The sequence below is a fragment of the Pteropus vampyrus genome, unplaced genomic scaffold (assembly GCF_000151845.1).
Source record: "Pteropus vampyrus isolate Shadow unplaced genomic scaffold, Pvam_2.0 Scaffold3, whole genome shotgun sequence".
Taxonomy (NCBI): domain Eukaryota; kingdom Metazoa; phylum Chordata; class Mammalia; order Chiroptera; family Pteropodidae; genus Pteropus; species Pteropus vampyrus.
In genome coordinates this window covers 22,444,005-22,467,111 of record NW_011888784.1, presented here as the reverse complement: position 1 = coordinate 22,467,111, position 23,107 = coordinate 22,444,005, and the positions used below count along the sequence as shown (strand labels likewise).

At 37.5% G+C, this 23,107-nt stretch overlaps 1 protein-coding gene across 7 annotated transcripts in view; it reads right to left on the bottom strand.

Annotated features, from left to right (window-relative positions):
* The window catches only part of BICC1 (BicC family RNA binding protein 1), a 255,262-nt gene that overhangs the window by 62,167 nt on the left and 169,988 nt on the right, over nt 1–23,107 (bottom strand). For 4 of the 7 annotated variants that reach the window (XM_023531912.1, XM_023531924.1, XM_023531915.1 and 1 more), the window contains exons 3-4: nt 18,867–19,160; nt 18,146–18,201 (exon numbers count right to left, since the gene is read on the bottom strand). The exons of 2 other annotated variants lie outside the window; for them this stretch is intronic. In XM_023531912.1, the coding sequence (XP_023387680.1) occupies nt 18,146–18,201; nt 18,867–19,160 (350 nt within the window). The remainder of the gene's footprint in view (nt 1–18,145; nt 18,202–18,866; nt 19,161–23,107) is intronic. One more of the 7 variants, XM_023531918.1, reaches the window with a different exon arrangement.

Below are 23,107 nucleotides of genomic sequence, written 5' to 3'. Positions count from 1 at the left end.
CTCCCAAGGGCCTAATAATCCACAGGATGACTAAAAATCTAGATCTATAATTCCTTATATATTAGAGAAAACACTGCAGATGCATGTCAGTATATTCTGTCTTCTACAGAATAGCTTTGGAAACCAAGCACCATTTTTAAGGTTGTTTCCTGTGTGTTGTTTCTGAGACTGGAAGGGCAGCTTCTCAGTGGTGTCAGCTTCCAAGAACTTCAAACCTTTTGCTGTGACAGCAAGAAGACAAGCCTTTGATGTGAAGGCCAGTTGCACACAGCTGATCTGAGTGGGTGGTTTTGGGCTTAAGGACAGACTACATAGATACTTATGGCATCTCTGGTTCCAATAAACTTTACCCAGCAGTAAATCTAAGCATACAAATGATCATTGACAAAAATCATTATCTTGGTCCTAGTAGTGACACCTCCTTTATTCTTTAACTCTGAATACCTGGGAATGACTGATCTGGCTGGGGTTCTAGCCCTTCTCATAGGGCTAGAAGTTACACAGGTGCATGGAGTTAAGGTCTGTGCCCTCTGCCTTTCTCTATGGGCAAGACCTCTTGAAGTAACTGAAACCTTCGAGATCCTGAATATACATCTTTCGTAACATGCATTTATTGATGATCATAAGCTACACTCTGGCATGAACTCTCTGACACTTATTTTCACATCTTTAATGTATAATGTGGTACTAGTCACAGAGAGGCACCTTAATATTTATTGCTCTTTTGACTTTCCACATCTCAATTAGGGGTGCATTTTCCAAAAGAAACATAGACATGTGATAGTTGGGCAGACAAAGTGGTACCACACTTAACTGCATTATCAAATTCTCTTTCTACAGAAAATGTAGAACTCATTGAAATCTGTATTTCACAGTTGAGAAATGTCAACATCTTCATGAGCAACTATAAATCCACAGACCATAATGTACACATAATGTTAACATCCCAGGGCCACAGACTTGATTTCATTATTTTATACGTACCCCCTATATATTCTAAGGTGATGTATCTGGTTTTACATCCCTGAGTTTTGGATAGTGTAAGTTCAATATGCATAGTTTGGATAGCACTATACAAAGTCTAGAAAGTTATTTTTTTTGTTTGTGAGATGGATCCATTGTAAAAGGTATCTCAATGTTGCCAAAGTGTTAAATCAGAAATATCTGCTCAAATATAACTTTGTTTACTAAAAACTGCTTTTCCTCACAAAAGAATTAACTGTTAACTTAATGTGTCATTAATGTTACTGTGGAGAATATTCTGGCAAAAACACTAGTAGATGCTAAAGAGTCCTGAACACCAAGAACATCTGTGAGAAGGGGTGTGATCCTATGGAAACCTTTTGGAGCAGGACCAGCATAAGAGGAAGCAAGCAAATGGTACCCTTGGGTGTCCTGCTAGAAAGAGAATAAGAAGTAAACAGTAAACTAGTCCTAAACATAGGAACAGTTTAAAATTTAAAAAATGTTAACAAAAACCTGTGAGAGGTAAAGGCCAGGTCAGTGACTCTAAACATTGCAATGTTCCCGCTTCCACCTGCACATACAAAATTTCAAAACAACAAGTTTAATTTCTTACAGGAATGCTTGTGGTTTCTCAATAAGGAGCAAGCCAGTCTACTTGGGAAAGCAAAAAGCAAAAAGCAAAAAGCAGCCTTTCCGATTGGTATTTAAGCGAGAAGAAGCTACTGGCTTCTAAGATTTGAAAGGGATTTGAAAGGGAATTGGAAAAAAAAGGTCTCCATCCTGATAATGTTGTAACAGGTCACATAAAAAAAGAATGTTTTTCAAAGGAAAAGATGCAAAATTTCAAGACACAAGTGAAAATGGAACAAGCAGAAGTGTGATGTTCGAAGGGTGAGAAGAAGCAAAGGTGTAAAGAAATGTGAGGGGAACAAATCTAGAGGAAAATTAAAAAAAAAAAAAAAGTGGGCAAAAACAGACACAGCTCACTCCTGAGCACTGAGGGGAAAGCGAAATTATCTCAAGGTGAAAACAGCGGAACTGAGAAGTGACTAATCACCAAGTGGTAGAAAATAAACACAGGCAGCATCTCTCGGTAGCTTGAGAGCAGGTGTGGCCCACGCAGACGCTTCCACTGCTAACCACGGAACCCAACCCAGACTCAACAGCCACTGCGAAGATCTTCCCAAAACCCAATACACATTCACCTTCCAGAATGTTATCCAGTACTCGCAACAAAAAGGAAAAAATATATATATTTATATAATCCAGGAATGTCGCTGAAAGACAACCTTTCAAACCTAAGGTGTTTTTCATTTGTTCATTTGAATTGGGAGTTTTCAAGAACTCTGTGCAATTTTTCCTGAAGACCTCAGACGGAAAATCCCTAACACAGAGGAAGCTGTGCAGAGTTGCCAGAGCCCAAGAAATAATTCATCAAACACACTGCAATGTGAAACCCGACCAGGCATAAACCCAAATCACATCGATAGTCTCGGCTGTCCACCAGGGAACCAGCTTTCCTCGGCGTTTAATGTGACAGCCCCATTGCCTTGGGGACCCTGGTGTGTAGAAGCTGTAAGGCTGAGTAGAATTTGAGGATAAATGCTCTCATCTCCATCTTTCCCCAATATGACCAAAAGCAAAAAAAAAAAGTACAGCTGGAGATAGAAAGCAGGGGAGACACTTAAACGTGTACCTTGGCAGTTTGTTAAAATAAAAACAGGAATCAAACAAACCAAAGTTCATAAGGCTAAAATAAGGGTGTCTATTTAACTCCATGCATTTGTACTTGGTTTAAATAAAACAGTCACCAAGCCCAAGAAAACTCCAAGAAAACAAAAACCAAGAAAAATCTTGTGATCTGGACACAGTTGCTCTTCAAAAATTTCAGAGTCAGGGTTCTACTCACTTAACAGTTTTGGTTTACTAAGGAACTTTAAAAGAAACCAGATGTAATCTAAAACACAATGACTGCAGTACATACTGTAATTCATCTGGTATTGCAAGCAATAAACCTCAGGTCTGTGGGGGACCCACGTGCTATTTTGATCTGCTACAAGAAAAGCATTTTCACATTCAAAGTCCCTTTTCAGGCTTCCTTTTTTTCTCTTAAAGTTATTTAGAAGGTAAACAAAGCTCAAGCCTCTCTCTGCCTTTCTCTCTCTCTCTCTCTCTCTCTCTCTCTCTCAGATACACACACACACATGCACGCGTCTCTAAAGCCTGTACAGTACAGATGGCCACAGAAGAAAATTTCCCAGCCCCGCCTGAGGAGTCCCTGGGCTCCGGGGGAGGTGGGGGGGGACCACCCACTCCAGACGCAGATGAGACATTCTTTCTGCTCCCTGCAGTGTGGAACATCTACTGAGTGAAGGTTGCCAACCTGTGGTACGTGACAACAAGTTTATGATAGACTCCAAGAAACTTGGGATTTCTCTCCAAGAGGAAACACCCACTTTCAAACAACTGCAGGTCATATGTGTTTTTTGTTTGTTTGTTTGTTTGAACAACTTGTGGCCAAAGGCGTTTTAATCCTCTGACTGATTTTTGCAGAGCCTCACATTTTCAGCTTCAGGATTATACAGTCTGCTAGTGGAATTTACTAGGTTTATTCAGTCTTTTAAGAACTATTCGACCAAACCAAAAAAGCCACTTTCTACTTTGAAAAAAAGAAATAAATACTTCCTTTGAAAGTATTCATTCTAAATTCCCAATATACTTATTTTTAGTCAGATAAGGGATGTGAGGAGACAAGAGTAGAAAATAGCAGCACTGTACAGAGCTGTTTTATAGTTTTAGGTGACCACTCTGCTCCATTTTTTTACTGAAAAAAGCAAAACCAAACCAAACACTTCTGTAGTGGTCAGTATATTGTGATTTTCATATTGTTGTTTTTCAGTTGTTATTGTTGAATCTAGGCTTCTTATACACTATACCTCAAAACTGATTTTTAAATTGCTGATCAATGAAAGAGAAAATTAAGCCCCATCACATAGTGAGTATGTTGAAAAACCATCTACTGTCAATTTTAAGACAGGAGAGGCAAGAAAGATGAAAAAGGAAAAGAAAAAAATTAGGATTAAATACAATTGAAAACAGAAAGAACAAAGATAGAACAAGAAAAGAAAAGGGGGCCTTTGCCTACCACATGTTCAGACATATTACGAAGTCAAAGAGACAAAAAGAACAGAAATTCCAGAAAAATATGAGGGAAGAAGAGAGAGTGAAAAGCACCAACTTGTTTAACAAGAGATGGCATCACACATCAGTAGGAAAAAACAGATTATCTAGAAATCAGTTCTGATAAAACTGACTCCTTTCATGAAAATAAATTTGGATTTCTATCTCCAGTCATATACAAAGCACATTCCAGATGGACCAAAAATCTACATGTGAAAGGTAAAATCAAATAGGAAAAAAATTAAGGTAACTCTGAGCCATTCGGGTTGGAGAAAGACCACCAGAGGCCATTGAAATTTCCATCATCAGAGGAAGGAGTGACAGAACAAGATGCAGCCCTTCATCCTCCCTACTTCTTCCTGACTGCTTGAGATGCAGCTCCCATCTTGTGACTTCAGAAGACAAGAATAAAAACCAGCACATAACAGAGAGTGCGTAGGCACCTGGGTGGGTCCTTGGCCAGACACATCATCAGTCAATGGAACTAGCCTGGGCTGCTGACTTCCAGATCTCTTGCGATGTGAGGAAAAGTAACCTCTGCTTTGAGAGACTTGAGGTTTCTGTTCTTTGCAGCCATGAAAGTGCATGATCGCGTAAATGCTATACACCCAAGGTAACAAAAGAAAGCTCACTATGTTTTTGAAAATGTCTCCTAATATACAGAGTATAGATATGCTCCTGAAAATAATCAAAACTAATTCTACAATCGATGGTGCCCTTAAAATATGCAATGCAGGATCTCAGCATCAGAGGAAGATTCAGGGGGAAGAGACATGAGAAAGACAGAAACCTAGCAGCCAAGTAGGATAATGGTGTTTGAGGAAAACTTTTCTTTCATCAGCTTTTGTTGAGGACTGTTTCAACCGCTGTTAACCCAGTATGGATGGCATTCAGGGCGGAAGCAGCCTCAGATGCGGGACAGTGAATCAGTGGAGGAAGGCCTGAATCTTGCCCCTGCATGAGAGAATCAAGTCCATCTACTAAGATCTTCTGCATCCAGATATTAAAACTCTACCCCCGGGGCACTTCCGATAGCACAAAATTGCATACCAACACACTGAAAATGCCATCAACGCTGATAACAAAAACTTAGGTGTGTATTACATGTTTAAATCAACAACTCCCCAATAGCGCAAATGCCACATAGTGGGCCAACGAGACCTCGAGTATGCTCTCTCAGGCTTCCTTATGTCATTGAGAAACGCCTTAGATTCAGAATTACAAAGTTATAAAAACTGGGTTTTGTTTTTGGTCTTTGCCATTTTCCCTCCTTACCTGAAGAGAGAGAAAAGAAAAACACACTCAACATCGAATTCTATGACTAAAAGTAAGCAAAATTGCAAACGTTCAATGGCTCATGCTAAATCATCACACAGTATACTGCAGAGAAGTATAACAGAAAGGGAGGCTTGTTTCCATTCTAACATCTTCTTTTTACTTAATTTTCTGGAAAAAATAAATGCACCCTATAGGCATGTTACACGTATGGTCTCAATTCCCAAATGAATTAGATCACCTAAAAACATTGAGCCTGTAGAATTTTGGTTCCAAACCTACATGGTAAATGGATAAATACTTCAGGCACTTTAAAAATAAAACAACTTTAATTGCTTCTTAGAAACAAAATTTGAAGTATTCATGGTTCAATAAAGGAAAATTAGACTATGCATTCTGACTAGTAATAAGCCCTAGTTATATTTTGGGCTGTATTAGTTCCTGGGCCTTTAATTATTCTTCTCTAGCTGTACCAATCTGCTTACTATAATAATAAAATATTTTGCATCTTAACTGATAAATATTACATTCCTCACTCACATACACACACACATAGAGAGTGCGTGCGAGTGAGCATGTGAGCAAGAGCAGGTGGAAGGGCAGGGGGAAGGGGAAAGAGAGAAGAGGAGGAGGAGGAAGAAAGGGAGGAGGGGGAGGGGAGGGGAGGGGAGGGAAAAGGGTAACGGAAAGGAAGAAATAGTTCCTATACATTATTTCATAAATACAAAATATAGCCCAGGTATTATTAATGAAAGGCTTAGTTAATAAGGAAATCTATGGTTGATATAGTTTTTTTGATATCTACATTTTTATTACAAATGCTAACCAGTAACATCTCAAAATTGATAGCACACGAGACCATCTGACACCAAAATCAGCACAGTAGAGATGTTAAGAAAAGGCTGTGGTATCTCCGCAACTGTATAATTTATGTTAGAATCACTTTACTAGCATGGAAGAAAAAAGGAAATTTCAGGTAAGTTACTGGAATGGGTGATTTAAAAAATTGATGGAGAAAAGGAAAACAATCTTAACCACTTGGAGCCAATGGCCCTTCCTGTTTTTCCTGAATCAAGAATAGTTTCTGGAAACTTGCAGCCACACTGCACTTCTGTTGCTATTGATTTGGGTGTGTACATCTTCCATTTCAAACCTCTTCAATCAGCCTTGTGATTAACAGTTTATTCTCTAGGGTTGTTCTTCTATTTCATAAGGTTTTAACACTTCTTTTCAGAAAGAGCGAGAAAAAAAATTGGAAGCAAAATACTTTTCCAAGGAAGAAGAAAAACATGAAATAGGAATCAGCTGTGTTCGGTGAGAACCCTTCATGTAAGAAAATATTTGTGGCTTCAAAAGAGTAAAGACTGATGCCAATTAAAAAGCAGGTGCCCGTCAGATTTCTAGAACTTAGGTATTTCTTATAACTTTTCACTTAAAAGTGGTAACAGTCTGATGGTAATGGTAGTTACGATCTAGCTGTTTACTTTCAAAACTCTTCTGCTCAATCCAGGTTATGGGCAGAAGCATAATACCCAGTATGTAGAATTTTTCACCTGTTGTATTTCATTGATTGTAAAGATGCACATTTCAACACCAATGAAGTAGTGATGTATTTTAGAATTGACAGCTATAGTAGCTCTTGGTCCTGTGGCAATCATGACATCATCCCTAGCACACAAAGATTCATATTTTCACATTTCTTCTGTCAAAACATATCTAAAAGAGTTCTTACAAGTTTAAAATAATTCCAAACGACAAGTATGCATTGTGTCATAGTTTAAATGGTAGCACTGTTTTCTTCCTTAGTGCTTTGTTTCTCAGATTCAGTGGCGTTGTAGAGTCAATGAAAAAGCATAAATATAATCCAGATAAGTAGTACTTGCCCACGACTGGCAATTTGAGTTGCCTAACCAACTACAAAGCTTTCCCACTAGCCATCATGGCCCCACACAGCAGAATCTCTGCTACACTTTACAGGCTTATCTCTCGTGAGCTACTATTCTTACAGTTCTGGTGTTAGGAACAAACTGTTCATGATGCCCTGAACATTTGCTCCATCTGTTTGCCTTAAGTACTTCCTCATGCTCTCTCCTGCTAGGACTCACTATCCTCACCTTGTTCTAGGTTTTGAACCTTCATTCATCCTTCAAAGTCCATGTCAAATACCACTTTCTCTAAACAGCCTTTTCTAATCTCTTCATCTAGATTAGTTATTATCCCAGCCCTATGAAACACTCCAAATACTATGTCTGCAAGATCCATATTTTAAAATTATAAACTGAAGCCTAATGTTAGAATTCAGCTGGTATACCTAGGTTGCGTTGGTCCACATCATGTTTTATTTTTGTGAAGGGGAAGGGGAAAGAGGGAAAGAGGGAGGAGGAGGAAGAAGAGGAAAGGAAAAAAAAAAAACACACCACCAACAAAAACAACTCACAAAAATCCAAACTTTCAAGTACGGAGTGCCCAGCTCCTTAGACATTTGAGTCTGCAATCCCTGCCTTATCCAACTAAGAGCCTGTAAGTCTCTCAATGGTAGAAATTTTATCTTACGCATCTCTGTAAAGCCACAGTACGTATTTTATAAACAGGGGTTAAAATGAATATTTACTTTTTAAAGAAACCCATTCTAATAACATTACAGCTTTGGGGTATGCTCTATAAAAGTCATATTTAAACAAAAATGTCTTGAATTAAATGGATAAGCTATTACATGTAATGAAAAATGTGGTGAACTTTTGCATTTTATGCAGATGTTTTGTATTTGCTTGTTTTTGCTGTACATTCGGTCTCAAGGGAGGAGACATACTGAGTATCAATGGAGATTTGGGGAAATTTCTATAAAAATAGCAACACTAGAATCTGCAGTAACAGAATACATATTATCAGTTTAGAGTTTTAGCAACCAGTGGAATTAATGCTTCTTAATTCTAAATGAAATTTAACAGAAAACCAACAGCATCTCTGTTGAATTGAAACAGAACATAAATACAATCCAGATAAATAGTACTTGTCCATGACTGGCACATTCTGTCCTTCTCTAAGTTTCAATCAATTAATCAGATCAGTATTGAGCACCTATTGCATACCGTAGGCATGGGATATGAAGAGGAGAATATCATGAACAATCATGGACCCCATCCTTGGAATTTAGTGTATATTAATTTAAAAAGTGTGTGTGTGTGTGTGTGTGTGTGTGTGTGTGTGTGTGTGTGTGTGTGTAGATATCCATCCATGTGATCAAAGCAAGTGTTTAAAAATTCTCATTTCTTTGGAAGCTCTTCCTCGGTACACTGCACTGAATATTAAGTAGTTACCTTGCGCAAACCATTATTTTATGGGATCTTCCCTGTCTATAAAGAGCTATGAAGAGCTTCAAAGAGCTATGAAGCTTTTTCAGGGAGTTTAAAAATAATGGAAGAAATGGAACGACCGCCACAATGATGTAGGGCAGTGGTCTCTAAGTGTGGTTCCCAGACCAGCCACGGTGCTGACCTTCCCTGGGAACTTGTTAGAAATGAAAATCCTCAGGCCCCACCCCAGACCCCCTGAATCAGAAACTCTAGGAGTGGGGGCAGCAATGTGTTTTAAGAAACTCTGCAGGTGATTCTGATGCATACTCAAGTTTGAGAAGCACTGATAGAGTACAGCCCTCAACATGTTGAAAAGAAGAACCTTTACAAGGCCATCCAGAAGAAAAGACTAAACAGGGACTAATACATAAGTTTCGTGTTGCCCAAATATTCTTCTACCATCCCAGAACACATGTGTTATTTGCCACTCTATAGCAACTTATAAATATAATTTTGAACAATGTGTAAAAGCTCAGAGAAAGAATTATTGGTTTGAGATATTTTCATTCTCCACCTCCTCGCTTTTGTAAAAAAATCTAAAGCTCACTGGAGATTAAGATATTTAAGAAAATTAATTTATTGCTAAAGACAAACATCATTAGTGTGCCCTGGGCTTGAATCTCAATATAATATCAAAATATAGCACATACAAGACTATTTATACTATATGTTCATTTCTTTAATCTGCCTGTTCCACTAGGCTATAATAAGCTCCATGAGGTCAGAAATTTCGTCTTATTTCACTTCTAGATCCCCAAGCGCTTGGAACATTTTCTGGCACATAGGAGGCACTCAAAAGTCACTCAGTTTGAGTCAATGAATAAATGAATTTAAACTTGACTTGTACTGTCACTCAAGCTTTGTGGTATCTTTTCTCTAACTATAAGTTATTAGAGACTCAGCTTAAATAATTTTTGAGCCTACGTCACCTAGTAGTGTGATGTACGTTACCTGTCTAGTAGTTGACAATTTTTTTTCTGTAAAGGGCTAGATAATAAATATCTAGGCTTTGTAGGTCTTATAGTCTCTATTTCAACTACTCAACTCTGCCTCAATAGCAAGAAAGCAACTACAAACAATATGTAAATGATGGATATGGCTGTATTCCAATGAAACTTTTCTTACAAAAACAATAAGTGGGCCAGATTTGGCCCATGGATCATAGTTTACCAATCCCTGATCAAAGCGACAGAACTAACAACTATTATTAGTTAAAACTGTAAAATCTAGTTCAGCTGACAGATACAAACAAAAGGCTATAAGCAGTTTTCAAACACTTATTTTTAGAAAGAGCACACTAATATTTATGTTATTTAAATTCTATACCCCCTAAGAATATGAAAAAAAGTTCTTGAGACTTATTTCTTACATTAATTATTTGTATACTTTTTTGCTTATTTATTTTCTTTAAGTTGTTCAACACGAATTTCATTCCTGTATCTTTTTATTTATTTTTTAATCCAGATATATAATCAAGGTTGACATTAAGGAAGGATGGCCTTCTTCATTTCACTAACCTTATACAATTCGGGGGCAATGAAGATAGCAGTAGAAATGACTGTGATTTTATTAAATGCAAGTTTACCCTGGCATCTCAAGGCTGAACTTAATCTTCTACACAGCATCCAAAAAAGGTTTAATAACAAACAAATATATCATTTTAAATTTCTCTTAAAAAACAAACAAACGACAACAAAAAACAATACTTCCTTTCCGATTTTATCCACAGGAAGACAGACCTGGCCCACCAACCACACTGTGTGGTCCCATGAACCTCGGCAGCTAACATGAGCAAGGATAAATCACTTGGTTCTGTTGTCAGGGAGAAAGTCCTTTGGAAATGGAGGGAAGAGAGAGAGCCAAGAGCTGAAAGTCACCCTTCTCAAGTACTATTCTGTTGCCAGAATCATGGCTATTGTTACTGGCATTCACTTTTCTGAGAGAGAATGAATTATTTCACTGCTGTTGGCTGACTTAAAATTTTTTCTTTAGTGAATTTTATGAACTGAGAAAAGATTTCCCCCTCACCCCCTTTTTATTAAATGTAATCATTGAGAGTGTTGGTAAACATACACTGAATAGAAAACAATGGCTTAATGTATTTATGGCCTGGTTTAGGAAAGGGAAAAAATGCCTCTCTCCAACCCACCCCTGCAAACTGATTCACACCAAGGAACAATGAACCAGACTGAGAAAGAAACACAGCCACAACCAATGGGCAGCCATGACATTTGTCCTCTTAATTTCTTCAGCTGTAAAAATGGGAATTCATCTATTCACTCATTCTTAATTCTTCCCACTGATCATACCTCGGCCAAAATTCAATTAAGGAAGAGGGTATATGTTTTTCTTGCTTCTGTCTTCTTTGGCAGAAGCAATGAGCAAGCAAATCTCTAGAGATGACTGTGTTGTCTGAAAGATTTGAACTGCTTTATTCTCACAATGCTGACAGGCTTCATAAAATATTTATGAAAACATTTGTAAACTATTAGACACCTCACAAATATAAATACATTTTATTTCACTATTTTGAGTCTGCTCACTCTAAATCATAATATTTGATGTAGTTAAGCCATATTTTATGGATATAAGCAACAAAAAAAAAGTTTTGGGAGGAAAACAACTTCTTCAGGATAAGTGGATTAAATGTTGTCCCTGTCTTTCTAGCTGCTGCTGTTAGCCAACCCTCAGAAGCACTACTCAAAGGGAAGGCCATTTGGACAGCTATAAAAATGACAAAGGAATTATCTCTAGTCTGTGTGGCTGCAAAAAATAGCATTAGCACAGAATTCTTCCCACTTTGCCCTTTCTTTGGCCCCACCCATCTGCCTATGATAACATGTCTCCTCCAAAATGGAACAGAATTATGAGAAAACATAAACATCTACCCTATAACACTAAGATAGCATGAGGTAAAAAGGGGAAAAGGGAGAGAATGATCTCCATCCCACCCCAAAGATTTCCACATCCTGTCTCCCTGGATCCAGTGAATATGTTAGGTTACATGGCAAAGAATATGTAAGGCTGCAGAAGGAATTAAGGTTGCTAGTCGGCTGATCTTAAAATAGGGAGATCATTCTGGATCATCTAAGTGGGTTCAACATAACTACAAGGGTCCATAAAGTAGAAGAGGGAGGCAGAAGAGGAGAGTCAGAGGGAGATGTGACTACAGAAAAAGAGGCTTTGAGGATGGAGGAATGGGGACATGAGCCAAGGAATGTGGGTGGCCTCTGAAGCTGGAAAAGGCAAGAAAATGAATTCTCCCCTAAAGCCTCCAGAAAGTAACATAGTCCAGCCAACACCTTGATTTTAGCCCAGCGAGACCTGTGTTGGAATTCTGACCTACAGAACTGTAAGATAATAAATTTGTGTTAAGTTCATTTATTACAGCCTCAATAGAAAACTAACGCATTAGACATTTCTGATATGTTAATTCTTATGCAATGCTATGAAACTGGTACAATTATTATTTCCAACTCGCAGACGAAAACATTGTGAGAAGTTAATAACTCGCCCAAGATCACAGACCAACAAAGCCAGGATTCAAACTCAGGTAGTAGGGCTCCAGTGTCCATAATCTTAGTCAGTACTTTACACTAGGAAAGATAGAATGCTGTAGAGAACACCTTCTGGATAACCATATCATGTGGTTAAAATGTGAAGTTTTGTGATGGAAAGTAGTTTAAAGAATAGAGTCATCATGTGATCCAAGGAAAGGAAGGGGACTGTTATAATATTTAATCAAGAATATAGACGTTGCAAATGGGGTCAGAGCAGAAGACAAAAGAAAAACTAACTTAAGCCCAGACTGAATCTACAGAAATAGGTCAAATAAAGATACCCTTTTAAATTCTGTCAAGATTAGTCAATCTTCCTCATTTCTTCCAGACAACCAATCCCATCCTTTTGCTGTAACTAACTTCCTTTCCATGATTCAGTTCCTATAAAGTTACCTCTGTTCACCTGCAAGTACCGCCCACTCCCCAATGTCTTTGCCATGACTTCCTGCATTGGTCCTCCTTGAACTGTGGTCCAGAAGTCAGTACTGTAATGAACACCAGACAGAGGCATCTGGATTTGATAAAAAGGGGCTTTATCACAAATGGTCTCTTGCTCAAGACAAGGATAAAGATGTCAAATCATAAAAGGTCATCATGGAATTTAAGATTTTATGCTTTTCTCTCGGCAGTCCATTAAATAAAATAGAATATTTAATAATAAACAAGTATAAGAAGAATAATTATCACTTTTAAAAATAATGATCCTATTAGAATTCAAGTCATATTGATTAATGAATAAACAACATATTCTTTAAAAGGCACCTCATTCATTATATCTGGGTACCAGTTTAGTCCTTTACAAAGCTTTAAAAGGCACATATTATAATGGCCGCTGAACTAAAATGTTAAAACTATTTTTTTAATTACATCTTTTAACAAATGTATGGCTTCATCAGGTGTTAGCTCAAAAATAAAATTTTTCTTTGGTAGAAAAATTGAGGGAAGAGAATGTATGTCAGAACATTGAGAGAAGTTAATTATTACAAAATAAGCATTATTAAAATAGCAATCTTCTCAGTGCTTAAGATTAAAATTTTTCTATCATAAAACTATTTTTTTCCAAATGGCAATAAGAATATTTACTTGTTCTTAAGTGAATAAAACACCAATTTAAGAATATTACAGCATATCATCACTCAATTTTTAACAGCTCATTTATAATTGCAATTAAGTTATTAACCAAAAAAAATTTTTTGAAATATTTGTCTATGTAGCACTTTGAAAAAGCTAAATTCTCCTGCCTTAGTATATTAGGGTAGCATTAAAGACAAAAGACATTTTTGTGGCATGAATACTTCACAGCAAAGATAATACTCAATACCTGCACTGAATTTTGTTGTCATGGAGACCATCCTGGAGAAACCACTTAAATGCCAGAATTTCAAACTCCTTAAAACTCGGCCTTCAAGTCTGGCTTCACTTAGAGGAAATCAACAGCATAGTAATCACTTTTATTTCTTAAAAATGTATAACCCATCTACTTAAAAAAAAAAAAAGTTTTGACTTCACTCATTGAAAAGTCTTGAATTTCGTTTTCATGAAAAATTCTGTCACTAGAGCATACCAATCTGGGGGATCCTGCTGCCTAGCAGGTAGCCATGGAAACAGAAGTACACACTGTGAGCCTGCATTAAAGCTAACAAGATAAAACCGTAGCTGCGAAGTCTGGCATACGTTTTTATAGCTGCTGTCTCCATGCTTTATTTCTGTTTGTATACTAAAAGAAATTAGCTAACTTCATCTTTTCCTTTAAGCTTATCTGAAAATCACCATCAAAGTATCAGAAAATTTGCCCAGATGGTGAAATTAAATGGTATCAGAAAAAAAAAAAGATTCAAAGTGAGAGGAAAGGAAGAGGTCCTGACTCCCATCAGCTGGAAGCTGATATGTGCCGTTTTATCAGCTCAAGTTTTGCTGGGCTTGTAGACTAAAACTGGACCCTGGAAGGGTGATAGCCAGACTAGCATTAAGAGACCTAGAGATTGTATTTTCCTAAGAAATCCGAAGTCACAAAGTCCTCCAGTTTGGCCCCAAGCCACCTTATTTTACACCTGTCTCCAATTACACTATTCTATGAATTCTGCATTCCAGCCAAACTGGCCTACTTGTCATTCCATAAATACTCTGGGTGCCCTTCTGACTTTCCCTCATCATACCCACCACCTGTATTCTTTTTGAACCCCCATTCTACAGGGAGTAAATCATCTACAAAACCATGACCAACCCTCTCCTGGCAAAAGTGCCTTCAAAACTGATATAACTATTTTATTCGTATTGCTTATTTGACATTTACTTTATGCTTCCCAGAGTACTCAGGTGTCTACAACACCTCTTTATAACGTTGACCATTTAAGGAGAGGGTACAGCTCTTGATCAAATAGTTCTCCAGTAACCTGGATGACAATAAGGATAATGGGAGGAATGGCAAAAAATTATGGAATATTGATTTCAATAACTAATAATATTAAAGTGTAAGCCTTTAAGCAGATCGATCTGAAGCTGTATGAGAAACACTATTAGAATAGAAATTTTTAAAAAATCATACAGAAAATGATGGCAGAGGTGAACAACTCTTGAGAACACCACTCGGAAATAACAATCCACTCACACGGGCACTTAATGGTGTCAAGAAACCCTTAAAATACTCCATAAGCGCTAGAGAGTATAATTTTCTCTAAATTATTAGAAATATTTTCCCCTGAAAGTTTTCTCCAGACACCTTTCTGACAAAAATCACACACAAAAAGGAAATGTGATACTTGGGTAGGAAGGAATAACTGCATCTAGAAAAAACACAAACTACTTTTTGTAATGACTACTTTGGCAATTTTGAACGTCAACTTAAAAACTTTTATTTAAAGCCATAATAAAATTGATTATCCAAGCTTTAATGCCCATTTTATAACAGAAAAAGCTATGGTTCTGTCAAGTCCAAAAATATACCTTTCATTTTTTGGTATTCCAACTGCTTACCAGACATCTCTACCAAGTACCTCAAATGCAACAAGTCTAACGCTTAAATGATTATCCATTCCATTCACCCATATACAAAACAAACGCAAAACTGCTCCTTTGTTCATATTTCCTATTTCAGTTTAAAATGCCAATAACTGTAATCACTCAAACCAGAAGCCTTTTAGTCAGCCTTGACTTTGCTTCCTAGTCTCGAACCCTGCATGCAACAATTTCAACAGGGCAACAGTATCATGTAAAATAAATAGCATGAATTTCAATATAAATGGATTCTTATTAACTATAAAATCCTTGGATAAGATATTTAATCTTATTAAGTCTCAGTTTCCCAGTTTGTAAAATAAAAATATAAAACCTTTCTCAATATGAGTTCTATAAGAAATTTCTTTAAAATAAAACAAATAGGTTTTGAGATATACTTCTATTATTCTATATCGTTCTCTTGGAATTTATAAAAACCTATCAGATTAAAGGTTATGAGAAATAACATAATTAGAGCACAAACTATTTCATTTTGTTTATCTACTCTTTCCCAAACTTATTTGACTAAACTATTCCTCTGTAAGGAATGTATTAACATTTCTTCTAAAAAAAAATCTTTGCAAAATACTAACCTATTTCATGGGCTGTTTTGAGGATAAAGCTAATGTTATATCATATACATCCCATACATATAAATTCAAATCCTTTCTCCTACTGAAAATCAATTTTATCACCTAAGTATCCCACTCCCAATTTATTCTGTTCCTTTTTCTGTCACCACAGTTCATCTTTCATTTGGATTATGGTCAACGCCTTCCAACAAGTCATCTATTTTCTTATCTTTCAGCTCATTCTCCATGCAGAAATTTTTCTAGAATACAAATGTGAGAGCACTGCCTTCCAGGTAAATAACAAATTCCTTAGGATACACACTCTTCTCAATTTGGCCCCAACTCCTCAGTTACTTTGGCACATCATGTCTTTCCATTTTCGGCCACTCTTGCACAGTCCTGGGAACAACCACACTATAATTTCTTATGGTCTTAGCAGCTAATTTCCCCCTGTGAATGAAATGTGTGTGCTTTCAGGGCTCTGCCTTTTCATATATCATTTCTCCTTGGTCTGTAAAAGCCACCCCACACTGGTCCCTTTCTCCATCTGGCAAACAATTCATTCTTCAAAGCCAACTCGAAAGTCACTTCTTCTATGAGGTCTTCCAGAATGAGTGTTAGTCACTCCTTCTGTGGACCCCCATGGCACTCTGTCGTCAACTGTGTCCTGGGGAGCTGTTAAAACGCAGGAACATGAGTGAAATAATATTTTTAAAAGTGAAATAATATAGAGATTTAGAAATTATTAATTCCTAAAGAGTTTTCCCCCCAAATCTCAGCCATTCTATACTTTCTCTTGAACACACACACACACACACACACACACACACACATCCAGGAAATACTGGGAACAAAAAATCTTGACATAATCAAAAAAAATTCAGAAACTATCAGACTCATTCAAATGAATCAGACCTGATCTCATTCTGAAACACCTGATGGTGTCCTGACAACTTTTAAATGTCAAAGGAGTTTGAGGAACAGCCAAAAATTTTAAGACTCTCATAATTTTCCAAAATATAATTTCTAAATTTTAACAGCTTTTTCTCTATACATGTGCAAAACTTTTAGAATTCAATGGGGGAAATAAACTTTCATTTTAAAAATTAACTTTGAAACTGGGAAATAAACACACATACTATTTCCAGGGACTGGTCACAATAATAGCTGCCATTTGATGGGGGCTTAGTACCAGGACTTCTCAGGGCACTTCCTGCAGATTCCTGCACTTAAATCCTGCAGTTACCCGTTGAAGGAGTCATCATTATTCTTATTTTATAGATAAAGAAGTTGGGCAAAGAGGTTAAGTGAACCCAGCTAGATACCATCCAGTGAGGACTGTCAATTTCAAAGGGACAGCCTTCTTTAACCAGGGGTATTTAACATGAGCCATTTACCTAAGATTTATATGTTAATCTCCTGGGGAGCTAAAATAAGTTATAGAAAGTATTTTTATTTCCTCATAAAGGGAGAAACTAAAATTTCCTTAGAAAGAAACATATATACACAAATGGTATATATATACAAATTTAAATATATATATTTCTGTGTGTATATATATGTATATACACAAAAGGAATATATATATACAAATTTAGATATGTGCGTATACACATGTTTAAATTTGACAAACTGCAATTCTATTCATGGAATATTGACTCTAAGAACAAAGGGGGTCTTTTAAGCTAAAATTTATCTATAATATCTGAAAAACAAACAAGGGGGGAATCTTGCAGTTCATGTAAGAATTGTTGGACATACTGGATTTGGAAATAAAGTATATAAAATACTCAACCAAGGTTTTGTAAATCCAGTCTATTATCTTCACTTTAATCAAATTAATGATTCTCATCCTGGGTAAACATAACAAATGATTTAGACTTACATCTCCTTCCAACCACTCGACTCCCTTCTCTTTGTCAAGTACTAGGAAACTGTGAACAAAGGGCACTGTACTTTAATGAGTGTTCTGGTAGCACAAGAATTTTATACCATAGCAAGGACCTTGAACTTAACTACTTTGTAAATACAAACTTATCTTCATACACAGTCTTTCTTTAATGAGAATGGAGATAACATGAAGATTTGTTTGCTTATTTATACTTTCTAAAAAGGCATCACTAAATCAGAGAGATATCCAATGGAAAGATGGCATTGTAGTGTTTCTCAAACTTATGAAAATTTAGTCAGTCATAAATTTTTACTGACCAAACTGAACAAAATTTTTATCTCTGTCGTGACTCACCTGAGTTATTTGGTACTTCATTTTTCTCAATAAGAAGCTCAAGAAAAAACAGCATGCTATATTTGATGAAGTACAGAATAAAGCAAGTAAGTATCAAATGTAATCACAGAATTCTACACATTATTTAAGCTTAAATAATTTTTTATGAGAGAAGGGATATTTGATAAGCAAAATAAGTTTTAAAAAGTTTTAATATCCTGTCCCATGTTAGTAAGTCAAAATCAATTTGAGTGCCTGTTATATACCACATACTGTCCTTTAGGGATACAGTAGGATATGCCACCACCATACCTCATATGGGGCTTTCATAGGGAATAAAGACAGTAAACAAATAATTAGCAGTGTGATGGACACAACAAAGGAAGAGAAACATAGGGCGCTTTGGATGTGCCTAACAAAGAGTTTAGCCCAGTAAGAGCGTGCCTGTAGAAGAGACCTATGAGATAGATCTAAAGAGTGAACAGGAGTTAAGTAGACAAAGGAGGAGGGACATAGCAAACAAGAAGTTTCCAGATGAAATAAATAACAGACAAAAGGCCCAAAGTCTGCAGGGAGAAGTCCAACATGGCTGGAGAAGTGCTCTGAGCCAACCAGATCTCCCAGCAGGGCGGAAGGACTCATTCTCCTACGATGCTGAGAGTGCTGCTGGCCAACAGCCTGCAACTGTTAGCCTCCTCTGAGGTTTTCTTCTGCTGGAGAAAACTACCCTACCTGCTCATATCTCCTTCCAGTGGCATATAGGGACCGCTCAACTCCAGGGTATAAAAGCCTGTCCCCTTGATCCAACTTGGACAGCTCTGAAGAGCCTCTCAACTCCGAAGCTTCCTTTAGGGGAAGGGGAGAACTTCTTGGGACTGCACTGCAGCTCAACTTCTCTATCCAATCCTGCTTTCTTCTCCACCCTTCCTTCCCACAGGTGTTTGTTGGCATTCTCCAACAAATGTCTTGCACATCAAACTCCGTCTCAGAATCTGTTTTCCAACTCTGGGATCTAGTGTTGAGTAAGGATGAGAAGCTAAAAGGTAGACAGAGGACAGCATTCAGGACCCCATCTGGAATTCGGCCTAATGGTTTACAATAAATGTGTAACAAGATCACTAATTAATACATCATCAAAGATGAGTTCAAAAAAAGGAAACCGGTGGGGAAACACACCCACTTTGAAATATTCTCCCCAAGTCCTAAGGCCTGATGATCATTAGGGTGGACCTATCTAAAGCCTTTTATGGAAAGGAAATCATTTTGAAATCCTAATATAATAGGACTATACCTCAGTTTGTGTACTGGTGGTCATCCAACCATGGCTGTCATATAGGTATTATGATGCTCAAAGGCCTTAGGTTGAAAATACTATTGACCCAAGTAGTGGTCATTAAAAAAATCTTACATGGAACCATAGAACCTGGATAAAATATATCCCATTCCATATTTCATAGCAGCTTTTTTTTAGGTGAAAATACTATAACGGAAATAAAAGGAGAAAAGAACAAAGAAACAAATCTTTTCAGTAAGTAACACTTTACAATTTTAATATCTCATAAAATGTACAAAGTCACACCAGAGAGAATTTTCTGAAAATTTCTCTCTGTTGCCATCATTTGTTATTTTTGTATATAACTTCTTTGGGGGCTCTATTGCTTGGTTTACAAGTTACCTAAAATGTGTTACAAATATGCCATAGTTCTGCCAAAGATAATTTATTCAATGTGACTTGTACAAATCCACTTTAAGTACAGTCTTATCTCTAGATTTATCCTATCGAGAAGCAGTAATTTTTATTTCCATTTGTTGAATAAAGCCACCTCCTTAAAAATCAAAACAAAACGGCTGTAGGATAGCATCCTAGAGCTGTTTTGTTTTGTAAACTGTATCATAAATCTGCTATCCTACAGCAAGAATACATACCCAACAGTGTGACTATCACAGCCCAGGTGAGAGGGAAAGCAGCTAAGGTGTGGATGAAGGGACTGGAGTGGCGGTGGAGGGTGGACAGATTGGCGCAATGCTGGTGACCACTGAGCATGCTGTTGGGACCTCCCTTTAAGAAAGAACTTGTAGTACAGTTGCAGGAGGGTGATTAGCAGACTGTCTCTAGCTAAAGCACCTTCAGAAGTCACCTCAGCTTCTAAGTCCATGCCACACCTTTTACGAGCAGCCGTCAGCCAATGACTGCGCACAATGGCATATTTGGATTTTATCACTTCTGTTCACATGGGATTGCTCTGACAATTTTTGCTCCACGGCTCCTATTGGAACAGCTGAGGCACTGTTAGATCTGCATGATAGTCTGAGGCTCCCCTGGACCAATCTTACCCCCATAAGACCAACCCCTTTCACAAGTGTCAGATCCGAATTGTGGCCTGCACTGGGCCTTTACCCTGCTGCATTCACAGATGTTCCTCCAACTGGCACAGTGATGCTTAACAGGCAGAATAAATGGTACTTCATACCTGATGAAATGTGGAGTGTAAGAAAGAAAGAAGGGTTAAAGATAACTCCTGGGATTCTGGCTTGAGCATGTGAAATGAGAACTCTGAAAAGGGAAACAAACTTAGGGAGGGAGTCTGAGTTCACTTTGGGTCAGGTTAAGAATAAAGCACGATGAGAAATCCATTTTCATCCAGCAACCTAATGGTACAAAGATCATAATTTGGGGCGCAGATTGGAATTTTGAACACTTCTTTCCAGCTCGACAATATCCACTGATAACCTTGAATATTTTATTTCACTGTGACACTCAGTGAGGTGGCTGATATGGAATGTGGATTTTAGATTCTAAAAGATACAAGTTTGAATACCAGCACCTATTAGTTGGAGCGTTTTCCAAAAGTGCCACAAGTGTTAGTTTTCCAGTCATCAGTGGGGGTGGTAATCCCTCCCTGGCAGAGTGGCTGTGATTGAGCACAGTGACTGAGACACACAGCAGGCACTTAAAAAATACTTACTTTGTATTCTTTTTCCTATCTCAGTTAAACATAAGTAATAGTAACCCCTTCATTAGATGGCTATAAATGCCATCTGTGGAAGGGTTCAATGAAAAACATCCTAGGAGGCACCATGCCCTATAAAACTTAGCTGGCATCAAAAGGCTCTAACAGTGTGTGGCTGCCACAATTGAAGGTGCCTCCACTTACATGGCAGCTAATGCAGAAAGGGTGACTATTTCCAGTAACGCAAAGCAGGAAGAAAAACCCCTCTACTCCACACCCCGCCCCAAACACACACGACTATGGTATCCAAACAGGAGACTGCACCTTCCAAGTAGTACCTGCTGCAGTCAGAAATAAAGAAAACAACCAAGAAAAGAACATCATCTATCGCATCAGAGATAACTCATGTTTAGAAGAAACTGTTTCACAAATATTTTTTATAGTGCAAAAAAAGCAATTTACATCTGCTTAAGAGTGGATGTACTACACTGTCATATTATTTTTCATTGTCTACCTTTGTCAGCAAGGCCATTGTGATTTATTTCCTGGAGAACTAGAATTTATATGGCAACTAGCGAAGGAATGAAAATTCGTTCCATACGATCTGCTTGACTGACAGTTACAGAAACCAAATCTGCTTACAGATGTGGAAATACACATGGCTGATTGTTTTTGTGCTCATTCACTATATACCATGCAGTACCAAGCCTTCTCCAAATATTGATTTAATATTTAGACAAAGAAAACAATTCCTTGATGTGCCAAAGGTCAAGTAATGCCTGAAGCTGCTGCAGACAACTTGGCAGCAAATTCTCTTGAAAAAGTTTTTCCTATGAAAAATGGACCATTTGCCTCTTCACTGAGAATTTTAAAATTTATTTTTCTCAGCTAATATAAAGTTACCACAGATTTCCTGAAAATCCAAGCACATTTTGAAACCCCCAAATTATAATGACAAATATTTCCAATTCACTTCAGCAACAAGCTAAATGAAGAAAAATGTTCAGGATTCCCCAAATCATAATCGTTCCTCTTTGTCCAGTTCACATATACAGTAAGCAGAAGCAAAAACATTCATCGAGTCCATATGGACACTTGGAAATGTTACCAATTGTGTTTAAGACAAAAATAAATTCAACTAGATCAGCATTTCAGGAATTTATAGCCAAAGACCATAGTGAAAACATGCCAAAAATCTCATTCTAACCAAAAAATATTTTCAAACTTTTCCAGAATGAACATTTTTATCATAATGATCACAGACTCTGAAGAGTTTAATCAAACACTGGCACCTAAGTGGAAATGTGACCTAAAATCCTTGTCAAGCTAGCATGTAACAAAGAGGGGGTGTTCACTCCCCAACAGTTGCAGATGACCAGAGGTAGGGTGGCCAGTGAATAAACACAGCCCTGGCTACATGTTTAAAATCTTCCTCATTTTAGTCCAGATCCCTGCGCAGGTTTGTGAGGATTCTCAAAGGCTGTTCCCATAGACAGTGTTGCTTACACTGTCTAAGGCAAAGACTAATCCAAATTCTCTGAGAGGTAGCTACTACTTGTGTTCCCATTTTACAGATGAGGAATTTAGAAGTTTACAATAAGCCCACTGTTTCATAGCTAGTAAATAGCTGAGACAGGAGTCCAATATACAAGGTTCTAGATCAAAATATCACGCTCCTATTACCCTATATTAGAGTAAAAGATCTTTATAGTAGAAAAGGACTTCCAAGAAAATCAAGGCCAGCCAGATGCACATTCACATTGCCAGGCTGACCGACCCAGCATCAACTGCAGTGGCCAATGGACCATTTGACTTATTTGGCTATAGCTGAATCTAGGAAAGTGGGTAAGCAGGTCACCAAGACAATAGCACCCATAGCTCCAGCAGCAGCAAGCCACAGAAACAAGCTAGATCCTCTGGCATCAGGGACTGAGAATGCCTAGGGTGCTGAGACTCTCCAGGTGAGTCTTGGGTCCCACCAACACCACCCCACGTAACATAAATCTCTACTGAAATTTATTTGGACTTTGTG